Source organism: Oncorhynchus masou, chromosome 28 (assembly GCF_036934945.1).
Source record: "Oncorhynchus masou masou isolate Uvic2021 chromosome 28, UVic_Omas_1.1, whole genome shotgun sequence".
NCBI classification, from domain to species: Eukaryota; Metazoa; Chordata; class Actinopteri; order Salmoniformes; family Salmonidae; genus Oncorhynchus; species Oncorhynchus masou.
In genome coordinates this window covers 38,689,930-38,707,028 of record NC_088239.1, presented here as the reverse complement: position 1 = coordinate 38,707,028, position 17,099 = coordinate 38,689,930, and the positions used below count along the sequence as shown (strand labels likewise).

General features: G+C 40.0%; 1 protein-coding gene across 1 annotated transcript in view; it reads left to right on the top strand.

Annotated features, from left to right (window-relative positions):
• LOC135517557 (N-chimaerin) overlaps nt 1-10,249 on the top strand; it is a 53,358-nt gene extending 43,109 nt beyond the window's left edge. The window contains exons 10-14 of the mRNA XM_064941970.1: nt 2,317-2,490; nt 2,679-2,756; nt 3,097-3,234; nt 3,338-3,443; nt 6,915-10,249. Of these exons, the coding sequence (XP_064798042.1) occupies nt 2,317-2,490; nt 2,679-2,756; nt 3,097-3,234; nt 3,338-3,443; nt 6,915-7,086 (668 nt within the window). The 3' untranslated portion in view covers nt 7,087-10,249. The remainder of the gene's footprint in view (nt 1-2,316; nt 2,491-2,678; nt 2,757-3,096; nt 3,235-3,337; nt 3,444-6,914) is intronic.
• Nucleotides 10,250-17,099: the final 6,850 nt, after the last annotated feature.

Below are 17,099 nucleotides of genomic sequence, written 5' to 3'. Positions count from 1 at the left end.
TATCTCTGTGAATTCAAATTGCCATCGATAAAATGCAATTGTCGGTTGTCTGTAGCTTATGCCTGCCCATACCATAACTTCCCCACCACCATGGGGCACTGTTCACAACATTGACATCAGCAAACCGCTTGCCCACACGACGCCATACACGCTGTCAACAATCTGCCTAGTACAGTTGAAACCGGAATTAATCTATAAAGAGCACACTTCTCCAGCGTGCCAGTGACCATCGAAGGTGAGCATTTGCACACTGAAGTTGGTTACAATGCCGAACTGCAGTCTGACCCTAGTGAGGAAGACGAGCACACAGATGAGCTTCCCTGAGATGGTTTCTGACAGTTTGTGCAGAAATCCTTTGGTTGCGCAAACCCACTAGTTTCATCACCTATCCGGGTGGTTGGTCTCTGACAAGTGAATGTTAGTGATGGAGTGATGAATCACTCTTCACCATCTGGCAGTCTGACGGATGAATCTGGGTTTGGCGGATGCCAGGAGAATGCTATCTGCCACACGGCATAGTGCAAACTGTAAAGCTTGGTGTGGTCTGGGACTGTTTATCAAGGTTTGGGCTAGGCCCTTTAGTTCCAGTGAATGGAAATATTAACGCTACAGCATACAATGACATTCTAGACTGTTCTGTGCTTCCAACTTTGTGGTAACAGTTTGGGGAAGGTCCCATGACTGCACAAAGCAAGGTCCATACAGAAATGGTTTGTCAATCGGTGTGGAAGAATTTGACTGGCCTGCACAGAGCCCATTGAACATCTTCGTGATGAATTGAAATGCCGACTGCGAGCCAGGCCTAATCGCCTAACATCAACAGTAATTGTGTGATGGCGGGGGTGCAGGGCTTTGTTCCAAACACAAAACGACAAGTGTTCTTGCTTTATTTCTTCAAAGTTAATGCTAGGAGAGGGAAAAAAAGTTGAAGGCTCTTTCCTTTTAGTAATAAAAGTGCTTTGGAATTAGATTGGAGAGGTGTCTATGGCCACTTTGAGACAGTTAGACCTCTCACTCAAACCGTTGTAATCATTTTTTATCTTGCACCTCTGTCCTAACTGATGCCGGAACTTCTACAGATGTGTAAGCTGGAGCATTGGTACATTGTGGGAGGCAAAAAGTCTGTCTGGAGAGACTAATTTCAAGGAGTAATATAACTGTTTATTACGGCTTTTCCTGGCACGGAGGCTTGCTACACTCACACATGCAACTTTCACTCCGTTGACGGAAGTCTCCCTCTGTGATTTCGGCTTAAGGATATGAGTGATTTGATCTGGAAACTCTTTTTGGGCTGGTGCTCAGTGGGCTAGCCTCTACCAGTATGTACCAGTTTGCTGTGCCCTACTCCTTCTTCAAGACCACACACCTTTAGCCCCTACTGCATAGCAGCCTGTGAGGAACAACACCAAAACTTGTCAAATGAAATGAAAAAAGCTTGTCATATAAACGTGTGTGTCTCAAGATCACATGGTGGTCATTAGTTCATTGCCTACTAGCCGTTTCATCATTGACCTTAAGATGCCAAATCATATTAGAGCATCATCTCACTACTGACCTTGCACCGAGAAAGAAGTTGACGTCACAGGATTTAGACTGCTGTCTGTGGGTGCATGTGTGTGCTGTATTCTAGGTTCTTTATCGGCCAACACAAAATACCACTCCTATAGTAATTTTTCTCAAAGTTGGCAGAATGTCAAGTGCATTCACTGACGCCAGTACATTGGTGCTGGCATAAGTGACTGTAACAACCTAAGCATTATGAAACTTTAATTCGTTCAAATAGGCCTAACGTAGCAAGTTAGCAATAAATGTATGTTTGACACTTTCCCATTTGCCCTCCATACTACAACAACAACAACTACCACTGCTTAATGCTTTATTTTCGCTAGGAAATAATTAAGGGTGGAGTTAGATCTTGCTTTTTCTATTCTTCTCTTGAGTTGCTCAAGGTGACATCAGCATCCTTGGCAACCCACCCGGAACTGACGACATGCTCTAGTTTTCAATGCCACTTTTAAGGGCAAATTGATCAGAGACCTTAAGAAATCATGTCCATGATAGTGTGGGTTCTTACTCTTGTACTTTTCTTGATTAGAAGTATTTGTCTCTCTTTCTAATGTGTAATTGCTTGATGCTCTTGTAATACAGGGCTCCCTTGCAAAGGAGACTGGTCTCAATGGGACCGCTTGCATGAATAAAGGTTCAAATAAAAAAATACACAATCTCCAATTGGAAATAACATTGAGGACAGTCTTTATGCATTGTTAAATTAAATGATACAGCATTTTTGCTAATCCCATCTTTTTTTCTCCCCAGATTGCGGTTTGAATGTCCACAAGCAGTGTTCCAAAATGGTGCCAAATGACTGCAAGCCTGACCTCAAGCATGTCAAAAAAGTATACAGTTGTGACCTTACGACACTGGTAAAAGCCCACAATTCCAAGCGACCCATGGTGGTGGACATGTGCATACAAGAGATTGAGTCTCGAGGTGAGCAGTGGAAAATGACCCACTTGGGATGTTTTTTTGCTATAGGGTAATGGTTTGACAACCTCCAGTAACAATGTTCATGTTACTTTGTTCAAATTTCCTGATGAGTAATGGAGAAAGGTTAATTTGATGCAAATATAAAGCCGTTTCATTCGTCATTGTCTTTCTCTCCCCTCCTCTAACTGAAGGTGTTCAGTCTGAGGGCCTGTACAGAATCTCAGGCTTCAGTGATCTGATTGAAGATGTGAAGCTGGCTTTCGACAGAGGCAAGGTCCTTTTTTCTTTGCCACCGTATCTCATTCAGTTGCCTGCTTTCTGGGTGGGGCAGTAAGTGGGTATCAATTGGACTTAGGCCTGGACAGCATTTTTCAAGCACTATTGTTGCAAGATTCGGGAGAACTAGGTTGGACAAAAACTGATTTCATTGTTCATTAATTACAGTTATTTCATTGTTGATTGGCCTTACCTGATAACTGCCATTGAGTGCCTACTGAGTTTATAATCTCTAGACCGACTGCACAACCACAGAACTATGTCATTCTACATTATCCTTTTGGATGCCCCATCTATAGCCAAGTTAAAATCCTCCCTCTTGTCTCCCAATAGATGGTGAAAAGGCGGACATTTCTGTGAATGTGTATGAAGACATCAACATAATCACTGGCGCACTGAAACTGTATTTCAGGGATTTACCCATTCCTCTTATCACGTACGACGCCTACCCAAGGTTTATGGAGGCAGCAAGTTAGTCCTAAACTTAGCACGTTTTATGCATTTTTGTTATTGGGTGTGTGTATTATGGTTCCTGTACTGCAGACGCTGACTGTGTGCGTTTGTCGGGTTCTAGAGATAACGGATCCAGACAAGCGGTTGGAGGCCCATCATGAAGGTCTGAAGCTGCTGCCACCTGCACACTGTGAAACACTGTGTTATCTCATGGCCCACTTAAAGAGGTGAGACCAGATATCATTGTATATTATGGTAAAACAGGCATACAGTTCCTAGTCATTGAGAAGAGACAATGATTAGATGTACAAGTCTATTAACAACAATAAAAACAAAAACATCTGGAGATGTCTGGATTGCATAAATATTTGCGCCCTTGAAGCAATACTTGGTGGATGCACATTTGACAGCCATTAGGATGTTAGTTTTTTGGCCACAATTTAAAAAGAGCTAATATTTGTAATTTTCACACCACTTTGCACTGAGTGGCTACTTCGTAGTTTGAAACCTGAGCATTTTATTACATAATATGATGGATGTTTTACCTTGCTTCAATGTAGCCAAGACAATCTCACCATCAGTGGACGCAATAATTTTATTACTGACATTAAAACTAGTAGCTTATTTCTCGCGTTCTATTGGTTTTCAACTTTGTTTCATTGTCCGGTAGCCAAATACAAACTTGTGCGTAGCCTACTGCCTTGTGCGTATTGCTGCCGTAATAATGTAAAGAAATAGTTTATCAATGTTTTAAGCTAAACGTTCTGATCTGTTGCATCAGATTCATTGCTTAAAAAAATGTATGGCACCTGGGCCTACTGGTTTTATGAATTTGAAATATATCGTCCCACAACTCTCCCAGAGTCTGTTTGGGCTATTTCTTTCTCGACAAGCTGACCAATAGAGTAACTTTTCTACTATGGGGGATAGTAGATTTCCTTAAGTAATTTGAATTAAATTGATAAAATAATATTGCCTAAATAGCCTACTCCTTGTCGACAATAATTCAAAATGGACTACTAAAGCATGATTTGGCCACAGAGGATCATTAACTTCAGTCGGAAGGAAAGGCAGGAAGCACTGCAAATACAAAATAGATGATTGTTGAGTTGCAACTGTCACTGAAAAGCAGAGGCCCAGCCAGGCATATTACAGTATTTCTAAATTCAATCACAGGAAAACATAGTTTGGAAAGCAAATGGCTATTCCTGTAAAGAGAAGCAATGAAAGACAGTAGTATTTTAGCTATCAAAATGTTCAATTTAATTCAGAAACAACAGTAGGCCTATAGTCGATCTTATTGGCACCAGCGGAGAGCATCGACCACCAGCTGAGAGCATCGGCCATATGAATATACACACTGCGCATATTCACACTCATTGTTGTGTCAGTACCACTTAAGTTTGTTTGGACAATAATTTCCTCCTCCAGTTTAGATGGACGTCGTATTCTATTTGTCTCACCTTATCGTTGGCCTATTTTAATGGACAAAGTCGTTTTTATTGTTTGTGAGTCTCAGCAGAGTAGGCTAAATAGATTCTGCTAACGTCTCCAGATATAAAGTGTAGTCAAATTGCATTAAATGTGTTTTTCATATGCAAAGAAAGAAATGTATCTGATATAGCCCAGTCCCTTACACTATATGCTCAGCCATGCATTGATTGGTCTTTTTTTGCAAACAGTGATTGCGTTATGATTGAGTCATCACATTTCAAATAGTAGGCTATCTTACATACGTCTGCAAATGTGATGATGCATGCTATTTTATATTATAAAGGTGCATTTTTACGCCTATGCATGAATTTTGCTGTTCATTACTGGTATTGTTGGCTGAGAAAGTAAATGTGGACAGTTATTCTAAGTGTGCTGTTCGGACACATGTCATCCTCGACTTGCATGTTCTGTTAAGATGAATTACCATAATCTAAATGTGATTTAAGTTGTTCTGTGTGTTGACACCGCAATCAAGTTACGCACCCAATGCATATGGGTCTGGTACATTCTCAAATGTACGGTAAATTAAAATGCTTCCAGTCAAATGGCTGGTACCACATTTTCATAACGGAGTCCCTGGCATGCACATATTTTGCCACTTTTCCAGTGGAATCTTACATCATCTTTCTCTCATATTGAATGGTTGATTCCTGCCATGTCAATTGATTTCTGCTGTTATAGTATTTTATAATAATACAATGCAATATAATACAATAAAATAGACATATTTAAAATATAATGTTTTTCCATATGAATAACTTGTGAGATGTTCCAAATTCTAATGCATCTCCAATACAGTCTGCGCATCCATTCACTTTGTTTTTCTTGTCATTGTGAACTACTCGTACATTGTAATTTCAGTCACCCCCTTCATCGTCATGATCCTTATTCAGATAATTCAATCATGAAGTGAGGAAAGACACATCAGCGTGTTGGTACCAATGCTGTTTGTCTTGGCAATTAGGTGTTACAACAAACAAACATCCTAAAAACAATTTTGTTTGTCTTCTAAGAGCATTGTAAAATACAAATACTTAGGAAAGGTCAGGGAAGGAGGACGATGTTGCAGATTTATTTTAATGGAGTGGCTGCAGTCCCATCTTCTCTGCACCCCTCTTCACGAAAGCTGAAGGTCTGAAGCGTCTGCGCATGTGCTGGATTCTCTACTTTGCACAGTCTCTGGTCTATTCGTTCAGCTGCCCAGAGAACAGGCTACTCTGGCGAATGATGCTTGTTTAATAAAGTTAGATCAAAGCTGAATCAATGTCTACAAGGTCACATAATGATAGCATTTTATATTACAGAACCTAATATTATTTTTTATTTTACCTTTATTTAACTAGGCAAGTCAGTTAAGAACACATTCTTATGTTCAATGACGGCCTAGGAACAGTGGGTTAACTGCGTTGTTCATGGGGCAGAGCGACATATTTTTACCTTGTCAGCTTGGGGATTCAATCTTGCAACCTTCCGGTTACTAGTCCAACGCACTAACCACTAGTCTACCTGCCGCCCCAATAATAGTATAACGTACTGAACTAATTTCTTATGAGATTTTAGGATGATTGTGTGACTGGTCACATTTTTCTCATGTGGCCAAAACTCCGCAGCATGTGCCAATAGACAAAATATGTGCATTTATTGAAACAAAACACAGGTATGCTACAGTTAACACCATCTGCTCTAACATTTGCTCACTGTACATGATTCAAAGCAACACTGTAGGCCTACATAATTGAAGATCTAAATATATTTTCCCATGAAACTGATGGAGATCAAATGGTTGGCATGCAGATGCTGCATGGATGTTTCAATGGTAAAACTTGAAGAATTATCATTCACGATTGACAATGAGAAATGTGGGTGACCACAAAAATGTGTGCGTAAAGTAGATGTAAAGAATCACATGCACAACGTGATTCGGATCTTCGGAGACCATCTGCCAATGGCGGTTCTAGTGTTAAAATGAGTAAATGTTTGTTTAGCAACTTATTGTGTGACCTAGGGAAATTCTTAGCACAAATACTTATGCAATAAAGACCAAGGCCTTTTTTATTATTATTAAATGTTCATATTTTTTACTAGGCGTGTTATGTTTAACAGTAGGCAATAATTGTTTTATGGTGAAAACTCTATGGTTTTGAATGAGCATGTCAATGACACTTTTTTTTGTTGCTGTTACCCTTTCCTGCTCCTCTTCAAAGGGTAACCCAAAATGATAAAGACAACCTGATGAATGCAGAAAACCTTGGCATTGTTTTTGGGCCCACCCTCATGCGTGCCCCAGACTTGGATGCGATGACGGCACTCAATGACATCCGCTACCAGAGACAGGTGGTGGAGACGCTCATAAAGAACGAAGACATTCTGTTCTGAAAGGGGATGACAAACAATGAAGGAAACTTAAATCATGAATAAGTGATCTACTCATCATTTAGAATGGGGGAAGTGACAATTGTGTATTTGAATATTTTCCCTTTGTTAAACCAAGACTTTAATAATAATGGAGTATTTGAGCCATTGTACATTCTCCCAGTGAACCCTGTCTGAAGAGATGTCTGTTGGGTTTGGATCACGTACCTTAGACTTGTCTTTTGCATGTTCACCCCCCCCCCCCATTTCTGTCGGGGGTAACTGATGGAACACACATTCCTTCTGGATAGCTTGTATGTGGGGTTTTTTCAGAGATTGGGACACACCAAAGAGATAGAGGACTCATCTTTATCTCTGACATTATAGTGTCTGTGACAGCGTGGGAAGTGCCATTGAAGCTACAAGCCATAGGAATCCCCACCCTGTTGGCTACTTTTACTACTTTAAAATGGTGTAAGCCCTCAATGTCCATGCCAAAACGGGTTATGTCCATGAGTCCTATCTATTTTCACAGATCACACTCACTCATTAACTGCTCTCTTTGATGTTGTACTGTAGATGTGGCTCATTGTTTCATGATGGGTTTATTCTTCTTGTGAATCACTAATGTACCTGGGTATAACATCGGTTGAAAACCTTTTTAATTTTGTTTAATGTTGTTTGTATGTTCTTTTACATTCAAACACCTTTTTGAGGTGACTTATTTTTTAAGAGATGCAGTGGGATATTTATATAATTTCAGCCAGTAGTCCTAGCACTCAAGCCATAATGGGCGCCTTAAGTGTACTATGTCATATTAGCAGTGTGTCCCGTGTACATCTCTACTGCATTTACATTATAATGACATGCCACACAATTGGCACTCACTGCCCCTACTGTCAAAGAGCAGCCAATGTGCTCAAGCCTCCCACTTTTACCTTGCAGCATCATTGTATGTGATGGTGCCTTTCAACCTTCCTATCAACATTGTCTATCTGTTTTGGTTGTTTTAAGTTTATTTAACTAAGCAAGACAGTTAAGAACAAACTCTTATTTTCAATGAAGGCCTAGGAACAGTGGGTTAACTGCCTTGTTCTGGTGCAGGATGACAGATTTGTACCTTGTCAGCTCGTCAGACTTGAAACCTTTTGGTTACTAGTCCAACGCTCTAACCACTAGGCTACCTGCCGCCCCAGTGTCTGTGTCCCTTTATTCCCCGGGTCAGACTATAGCAAAATAAATTAAACTGTATATTTCCTAAAGAACGTGTGCTTTCTTTAGCTGTCTAAAAGTAGTAGTAGAGACCGTAGTAGTGGTAGTTTGGATTGATTGTATTAATATCAATAGCATTAGTGACTGGTAAAAGTAGTGTTTTCATTTTAACTTTCTGAAAGTTTCAACAGTGGGAAGTTTATGTTGAGTTAAATCTGCCTATCAAAGTTTGGTCATATGCGCATCCTTAAAAACATAGGCATTGGGCTAATAAAGAATACTAGTATAGAACAAGAAGGCCTGCACACTGTTAAAGCTCCCAATTCACCACTTTATTGACAATGTTTCGATCTGAAACGGATCTTCGTCAGGTCAAACAAACTGAGTGTTCACATCCCAAAATCTACAGTCGTGGCCAAAAGTTTTGAGAATGAGACATTCATTTCCACAAAGTTTGCTGCTTCAGTGTCTTTAAATATTTTTGTCAGATGTTACTATGGAATACTGAAGTATAATTACAAGCATTTCATAAGTTTCAAAGGTTTTTATTGACAATTACATGAAGTTGATGCAAAGAGTAAATATTTGCAGTGTTGACCCTTCTTTTTCAAGACCTCTGCAATCCACCCTGGCATGCTGTCAATTAACTTCTGGGCCACATCCTGACTGATGGCAGACCATTCTTGCATAATCAATTCTTGGAGTTTGTCAGAATAAGTGGGTTTTTGTTTGTCCACCTGCCTCTTGAGGATTGACCACAAGTTCTCAATGGGATTAAGTTCTCAGGAGTTTCCTGGCCAAGGACCCAAAATATCAGTGTTTTGTTCCCCGAGCCACTTATCACTTTTGCCTTATGGCAAGGTGTTCCATCATGCTGGAAAAGGAATTGTTTGTCACCAAACTGTTCCTGGATGGTTGGGAGAAATTGCTCTCTGAGGATGTGTTGGTACCATTCTTTATTCATGGCTGTGTTCCTAGGCAGAATTGTGAGTGAGCCCACTCCCTTGGCTGAGAAGCAACCCCACACATGAATGGTCTCAGGATGCTTTATTGTTGGCATGACACTGGACTGATGGTAGTGCGCACTCACCTTGTCTTCTCCGGACAAGCTTTTTTTCCGGATGCCCCAAACAATCAGAAAAGGGATTCATCGAAGAAAATGACTTTACCCCAGTCCTCAGAAGTCTAATCCCTGTACCTTTTGCAGAATATCAGTCTGTCCCTGATGTTTTTCCTGGAGAGAAGTGGCTTCTTTGCTGTCCTTCTTGACACCCGGCCATCCTCAAAGTCTTCGCCTCATTGTGCGTGCAGATACACTCACACCTGCCTGCTGCCATTCCTGAGCAAGCTCTGTACTGGTGGTGCCCTGATCCTGCAGCTGAAACAACTTTAGGAGACGGTCCTGGCGCTTGCTGGACTTTCTTGGGCGCCCTGAAGCCTTCACCACAATTAAACCGCTCTCCTTGAAGTTCTTGATGATCCGATAAATAGTTGATTTAGGTGCAATCTTACTGGCAGCAATATCCTTGTCTGTGAAGCCCTTTTTGTGCAAAGCAATGATGACGGCACGTGTTTCCTTGCAGTTAGCCATGATTGACAGAGGAAGAACAATGATTCCAAGCACCACCCTCCTTTTGAAGTTTCCAGTCTGTTATTCGAACTCCGAGTGATCTTCAGCCTTGTCCTCGTCAACCTGTGTTAACGAGAGAATCACTGACATGATGTCAGCTGGTCCTTTTGTGGCAGGGCAGAAATGCAGTGGAAATGTTTTTGGGGGATTCCGTTAATTTGCATGGAAAAGAGGGACTTTGCAATTAATTTTAATTAATCTGATCACTCTTCATAACATTCTGGAGTATATGCAAATTGCCATCATACAAACTGATGCAGCAGACTTTGTGAAAATTAATATTTGTGCCATGACTGTACACATTTCACCTCACATGACCATTGCCGACATGACGCATGGTGGGTACAATAATTAAATAGCAATGAGATGGGTGCATGTAATTGTTCCATAAAATATATATTTACAAAATAACCAAGTGGGTAACCTGGAAGGCAAAGTAAAGTAACATTCACGTAAGAAGTGGTCTGATATCGAACCTCTAGGAGAGACAGTACACAAACGGTGAAGAAATACAATTCCCTTCTCAATAATAGTTATCGGTATCTCCGCCCATCCTAAGAGTCTTAACACGTTCAATGCCAATATATCTCAGAGTTAATGTTGTGACGAGCCTCCATGAAATGCGCAGCAACAGGGTTTCTCTGGTCAAGGGTTCTGATATTACTCCTGTGTTCTGCCATCCTTGTTTTCAGAGGTCATTTTGTTTTTTTCTACATAGCATAGACCACAAATACATTTGATCGGGTATATCACATTTTTTGAGGAACATGTAATGATGATAATCTTAATGGCCTTGCCCGTGATAGGGTGATTGAACATTATGCATTTGTGGTTTAGTAAGGTACTCTGTCACCACTTCTTTGCTCTAGACCAGTGCAAGGGGGAGTTAGGGCACTGATTGTGCTTTTGGGTCCTACTGTGTCTCTAACTGAAAATGAATGGGTGACATAAACCTAAATAGAAACTGATAATTGTGCACGACTTCAGTATGACTTATGAAAACTGTTGTTACACTAAGGTTTTTATAATTTTATTTTGTTAGAATTATTTTGTTCTTACTGTAGGCCACTCCCGACCAATCACATTGTACAGCGCCTAAGTAGTGCAACGGTCTAAGATGCTGCATAGCTGTGTCGCTACAGATGCTGGTTCAATACATGTGCTGGCCTCGACTGGGAGACCCATGAGATGACTGAAGGTTTTTGGTTTCTCTCCCTCTAAAAACTTAAATAAATCATTCTAAATAACAAACTGGCTGTATTTACAAATTATTAACTGTCTCACCCCATGTTGAAGAATTGCATTTTTCTCACTCATTTTATGTTATTTGAAGACGAAATCAAATAAAAATTGTTTTCTGAACAAAGTGATTTTTATTAATTTAGAATGAAATAAAAGCCCATTGGATATTCTCACAGATGTATTATTAACCCTGTTATTAGCAGGACAATATATTGGTCATATTGGTCATGGCTCCCGAGTGGCGCACAATGGGCTGCCTTGCAGTTCTCCAGCTGTATCCACTGAAAGCGCGCAGGGTTCAAGGCACGAGGGAACGGGATGAGCCGCAGAGCCCCACACAGAAGACTGACCTAGCCCATAGGGGAGGGGGTGGACCCACTGGCACCACTTCAGGGGGCATTGCACTAATTATAGCGCTGACTAAGGACATGTTCCCGCTGTTCTGTTCTTAGTGCCAGTCTGCACATTCAAACTAAAACAATGTAACTAATAATGACATCTTTATCATTATTTTATTAATGAAAGCATAAAAATACTCTTTCAAACAGCCAATGTTTATTTTGTTATGGATCCATAACGAATTACTATGGGAATAAATATGACAATTACAGAAATCTTCTGTCATTTTTGGCGGAGAGTCATGTCATATTTTTTAATATACTGTAAGCCTACAGTAGTGTTGAGTAATGTGCTGTTAAAAGTGGTGTAGGTCTTATTTATTTAAAGAGCATATTGAAGTTAGAAGCAATAGGATTTGAAGCAATAGCCTACAACTATTTTAGCACCGTTTCGGAATGCTCTGAGACAAGCATGGGGACTAGTCTTGATAAATCAATGAGATTTTTATTTTCACTGAATTTCCGTTTGGGTGTTGGTTAGACTAGAATTAGATAATGAGGGTGTAGAAATGTTACGCTCTTAGTGTAACCTTTATTTAACTTGGCAAGTCAGTTAAGAACAAATTCTTATTTACAAGGACAGCCTACTCTTTACTTCCCGTCGGGGAATTGAACCCCGGGTCTCCCACGTGCCCGCAGGAGATTTTTTTTATTTTTTTAGCTCAATAGCCAGGCACTGTACTCCCGACCGTCACGTTGTACATATTTTCTGTTCCATCCTAACGGAAACACAGGGTTTTTCATTTTCCTTGGAATAGAAACACCATAATATTAATCTAAGTAATTAAGAAAGTACCAGTCAAACGTTTGGACACATCTACTCATTCCAAGGTTTATCTTTATTTTTACTATTTTCTACATTGTAGAATAATAGTGAAGACATCACAACTATGAAATAACACATATGGAATCAGTTAAGGACAAATTCTTATTTACAAGGACAGCCTACTTCTTCATCCGTGTTGGGGAATTGAACCCCGATCTCCCGCGTGCCTGCATTCTCAAGTACAGCCATTATTGAAGGCTATCAAATGCTTCTCAAAGATGCCCTCTGGTGGTCAAGCTAGCACTTGCCCTCTGGTGGTCAAACAAGCATGAACTACCATTAATAGTACCATTGGTTCATACTTAAATAACATGCCATAGAATTCTGCGGCACGGAGGAACGACTGTATGCTAAGCCTGTAACAAGGTCTGTGAGAGGGTTTTAGTCATGTATGCTTAGTCATGTATGCCATGTATGTTTTTTTTGGCAAGAATTAACCAATATGCCTTGCTCATATTTCTATCAAAATATTTGATTCTTATCGAATTGTCAATATTGGTGCCCACTATCCAAAATGTAGGGCCCTATAAAATCAACTTTTTTTTTTCTCTTCTCATTTTTTTCCCAAATTTGTTTTGGTTTCAGTTTTTCACCCTTTTTTATTATTATTATTTTTTTATTTTTTTCGCTCTCAAAATGTCTGTAGCACTCGTGATTGTAGAGTTTGCTAAACAAGTGGCCACTGGATTGATGCAAATAATCATATAATTCTGCCAGGTAGGCATACTGTAGGCTACTTTGTAGTAACATTTAATTGAGAAGGTTTTTGGGAAAGCCTTCCCATCTCTACCAGGAGACGGTTATCATTAGCATCATCGATAACGGCTACACAAAGTGTGGACATAACCTCGCACCACACACATCCGGGGGCATTCCTGTGCTATTTCAGAAAGTTGCAGGAAAATACGAATCACTGATGAATTTTGTTCACGTCTTATTAATTTAGTATAAAAGTTATTCATTTGCCCAAGTCCAATACATTTTTGAACACTGTTGAATTCTGTTTTAATGTTTGTATTCCGTTTCCTTCCACAATCTCCGGAACACAGATTTGATAGAGCCCTAAAGATTATACCAAACCACTGCAAAACTGCCTTCCTCAAGTGAAGAAGTGGGACTTGTGGCGGGATAGTGTAATTAAAATGTTTGAGAACAAACACTAACGGATCAGTTATACTAGGCACTATCTCTAGCAATCAAACTACTGGAAACCAGTCATTTTCTATGGGGGGAGGAGACACGAGGATACATTCAGCTACTTAAGTCAGAAGCTATGATCTCAGAGGAGGGATGGTTTTGCTAGCTTTAACACCGTGCTGGACAGGCTAATCACAAATGTGACGTTGTGCAAAGGAAGATCTTGGTGATTACAAGTCTTGAAGGGACAATCTGCAGTTGCTACATCCATTTATCGACTTTTAAATGAATGATATGCTCATTGATTCTTCAAGAATATAACTTGTAGATGCCTCATGAACCTAGTTCAACTGTTGAGTTTGTTTTGCTAGTTTGTAAGCAATGTAAATGTAAACAAACTGTGTAGCCTCAATATGATCAAATCAATCAAATCAAATTGTATTTGTCACATGCAGTGTTGCCAACTCAGTAAGGAAAGTAGCTATTGGCTGTCCTAAAAGTCGAGAGAAGTCGCTAAATGACATTATCACCTAATTTGCATAATTTGCCATGTAATTGTGATGGACGCTGTAGGAGAGAGGAATAATGTCATGGGAGAGACAAAAAGTGAGTAAAGAACACCCTAAATATGTTTAGAACTACAAATTAACTTTCTTCTGTCGATTCTTGTTATGTCACAATAACAACTCTCCTTTATCCGGGCTTGGGACCGGCAAAAGTGACCCAAAAGAAACACTGGTGGAGTTACTTAGTTTTATAATTTCATTTTTTATTTCATTTTTTTGTGTTGTTTTCTTAATTTGGTTTGGTTTTTACAATTATGGTCCGCTTAGGAGCCTACAACAAGTCACAGTAGAACATGAACATTTTTAACCATAACATTGTTTACATTTTTTTGTATACACTCTAAATGGACCAAAAAGAGACAATAGAAAAAACTGTCAATGGCAATGTGAGAAAATTATGGTAACTAGTCTGGCCCTTAATTCAGGTTAATTGTTGTTTTTTCCAGACCCCCCTCCACACACAGGCTGTGCTGGCTCACAGAAAGAGTGGGTCATCGTCATTTTGGTCAAGGCTCTCTATGGCAGGTTCAGCAACTGAGGGATCTGACTTAAATGAGTAAGCAGCTGATGTTCCAAAAAGCTGCAAAACATTATCAGGCAGCTGGTGCTCATGGCAAGCCTTTACCAGACACCTTCAGTCCATATCGAATGTACTGTACACATCAATGATGTCGCTCTCGCAGCAGGTGATTCTTTGATTCACTTCTACGCAGACGACACCATTCTGTATATATCACTAGCCACTTTAAACAATGCTACCTAATATAATGTTTACATACCCTACATTATTCATCTCATATGTATACGTATATACTGTACTCTATATCATCTACTGCATCTTTATGTAATACATGTATCACTAGCCACTTTAACTATGCCACATTGTTTACATACTCATCTCATATGTATATACTGTACTCAATACCATCTACTGTATCTTGCCTATGCCGCTCTGTACCATCACTCATTCATATATCTTTATGTACATATTCTTTATCCCCTTACACTTGTGTCTATAAGGTAGTAGTTTTGGAATTGTTAGCTAGATTACTTGCTGGTTATTACTGCATTGTCGAAACTAGAAGCACAAGCATTTCGCTACACTCGCATTAACATCTGCTAACCATGTGTATGTGACAAATAAAATTTGATTTGATTTGTATATCTCTGGCCTTCGTGGCCTCCAATTGCTCTTAAATGCAAGTAAAACTAAATGCATGCTCTTCAACCGATCGTCGCTAACCGCACCTGCCCGCCCGTCCAGCATCACTACTCTGGACGGTTCTGACTTAGAATATGTGGACAAATACAAATACCTAGGTGTCTGGTTAGACTGTAAACTCTCGTTCCAGACTCACATTATACAGCTCCAATCCAAAATTAAATCTAGAATTGGCTTCCTATTTTGCAACAAAGCATCCTTCACTAGTGCTGCCAAACATACCCTCATAAAACTTACCAACCTACCGATCCTCGTCTTCGGCGATGTCATTTACAAAATAGCCTCCAACACTCTACTAAACAAATTGTATTCAGTCTATCACAGTGCCATCCGTTTTGTCACCAAAGCCCCATATACTACCCACCACTGCGACCTGTATGATCTCGTTGGCTGGTCCTCGCTTCATACTCGTCGCCAAACCCACTGGCTCCAGGTCATCTACAAGACCCTGCTAGCTAAAGCCCCGCCTTATCTCACCTCACTGGTCACCATAGCAGCACCCACCCGTAGCACGCGCTCCAGCAGGTATATCTCACTGGTCACCCCCAAAGCCAATTCCTCCTTTGGCCGCCTCGCCTTCCAGTTCTCTGCTGCCAATGACTGGAAAGAACTGCAAAAATCTCTGAAGCTGGAGACTCTTACCTCCCTCACTAGTTTAAGTACCAGCTGCCCGAGCAGCTCACAGATCACTGCACCTGTATATAGCTCATCTGTAAATAGCCCATCCAATCTACCTCATCCCAATACTGTATTTATTTATTTATCTTGCTCCTTTGCACCCCAATATCTCAACTTGCACATTCATCTTCTGCACACCCTACCATTCCAGTGTTTAATTGCTATATTGTAATTACTTTGCCACCGTGGCCTATTTATTGCCTTACCTCTTTATCCTACCTCATTTGCACATGCTGTATATAGATTTATCTACTGTAAAATGTTGCAAAAGGGGTCAAAATGGCAGTTTTTTGGTAATGTTTGAAAAACACGTGGTATTGCAATTAGTAAAACTGATGTAGAGCATGTTCCATCCTGAATAAACCGGCTCCGCTTTTGACAATCAGCGAAGTAGAGGAAGACCCAATTTTTAAAGCGTTTCCGCCCTTGAGAAGCAGAGAAGTAGAGGAAGATTTTATGCCAAACTATGTTTGTGTAACTGTTTGTTTAGTGGTTAAAACGATAGTTGTTTGGTAAAGTAATAAATTGCTTTGCTGCTGAAGATCGGAGAAGCAGGGGAAGATTTTAGCTTGCGGAACTTTTTTCCTCAAAAATGCTCCGAAAGTGGTCAAAACGACCATTGTTTGGGAAGGTTGAAAAACACGTGGTAATGCAGTTACAAAAACAGCTGTACCGTAAGTTCCGTATGGAATATTTTGATTCTGCTCACAGCTATGAATAGCAGAGAAGTAGACGAATATCCCATTCACTCTAACTTCTTGTCTAACTTGTTGCAGTATTGGTCAAAATAGACACTGCTTGCCAAAATGTTACAGAAACTGATGTTGGTGCTGTTACTTAAACTCCTGTCACTTTTGATGCGAATATCATTTTTGTCTCCAAACTCCAGATTTGAGTAACAGAGAAGTTGACGAAGCTGGAACACTTGACATTTCTTGTCTAAGTGGTTGCAAAGTGGATTTATTAGCTGATTTGTGTCAAAAAATTGCTTGATTTCACTTACAAAGAACGTCACTTGGAAGTGATGATGTCACAATGGGGCACTTGAGAGATCCAATGAAAGCGGAAGGAGGACATAAAGAGGACAAGAAAGTGAAAAACGGAAACAGTATAACAGATATTTAAA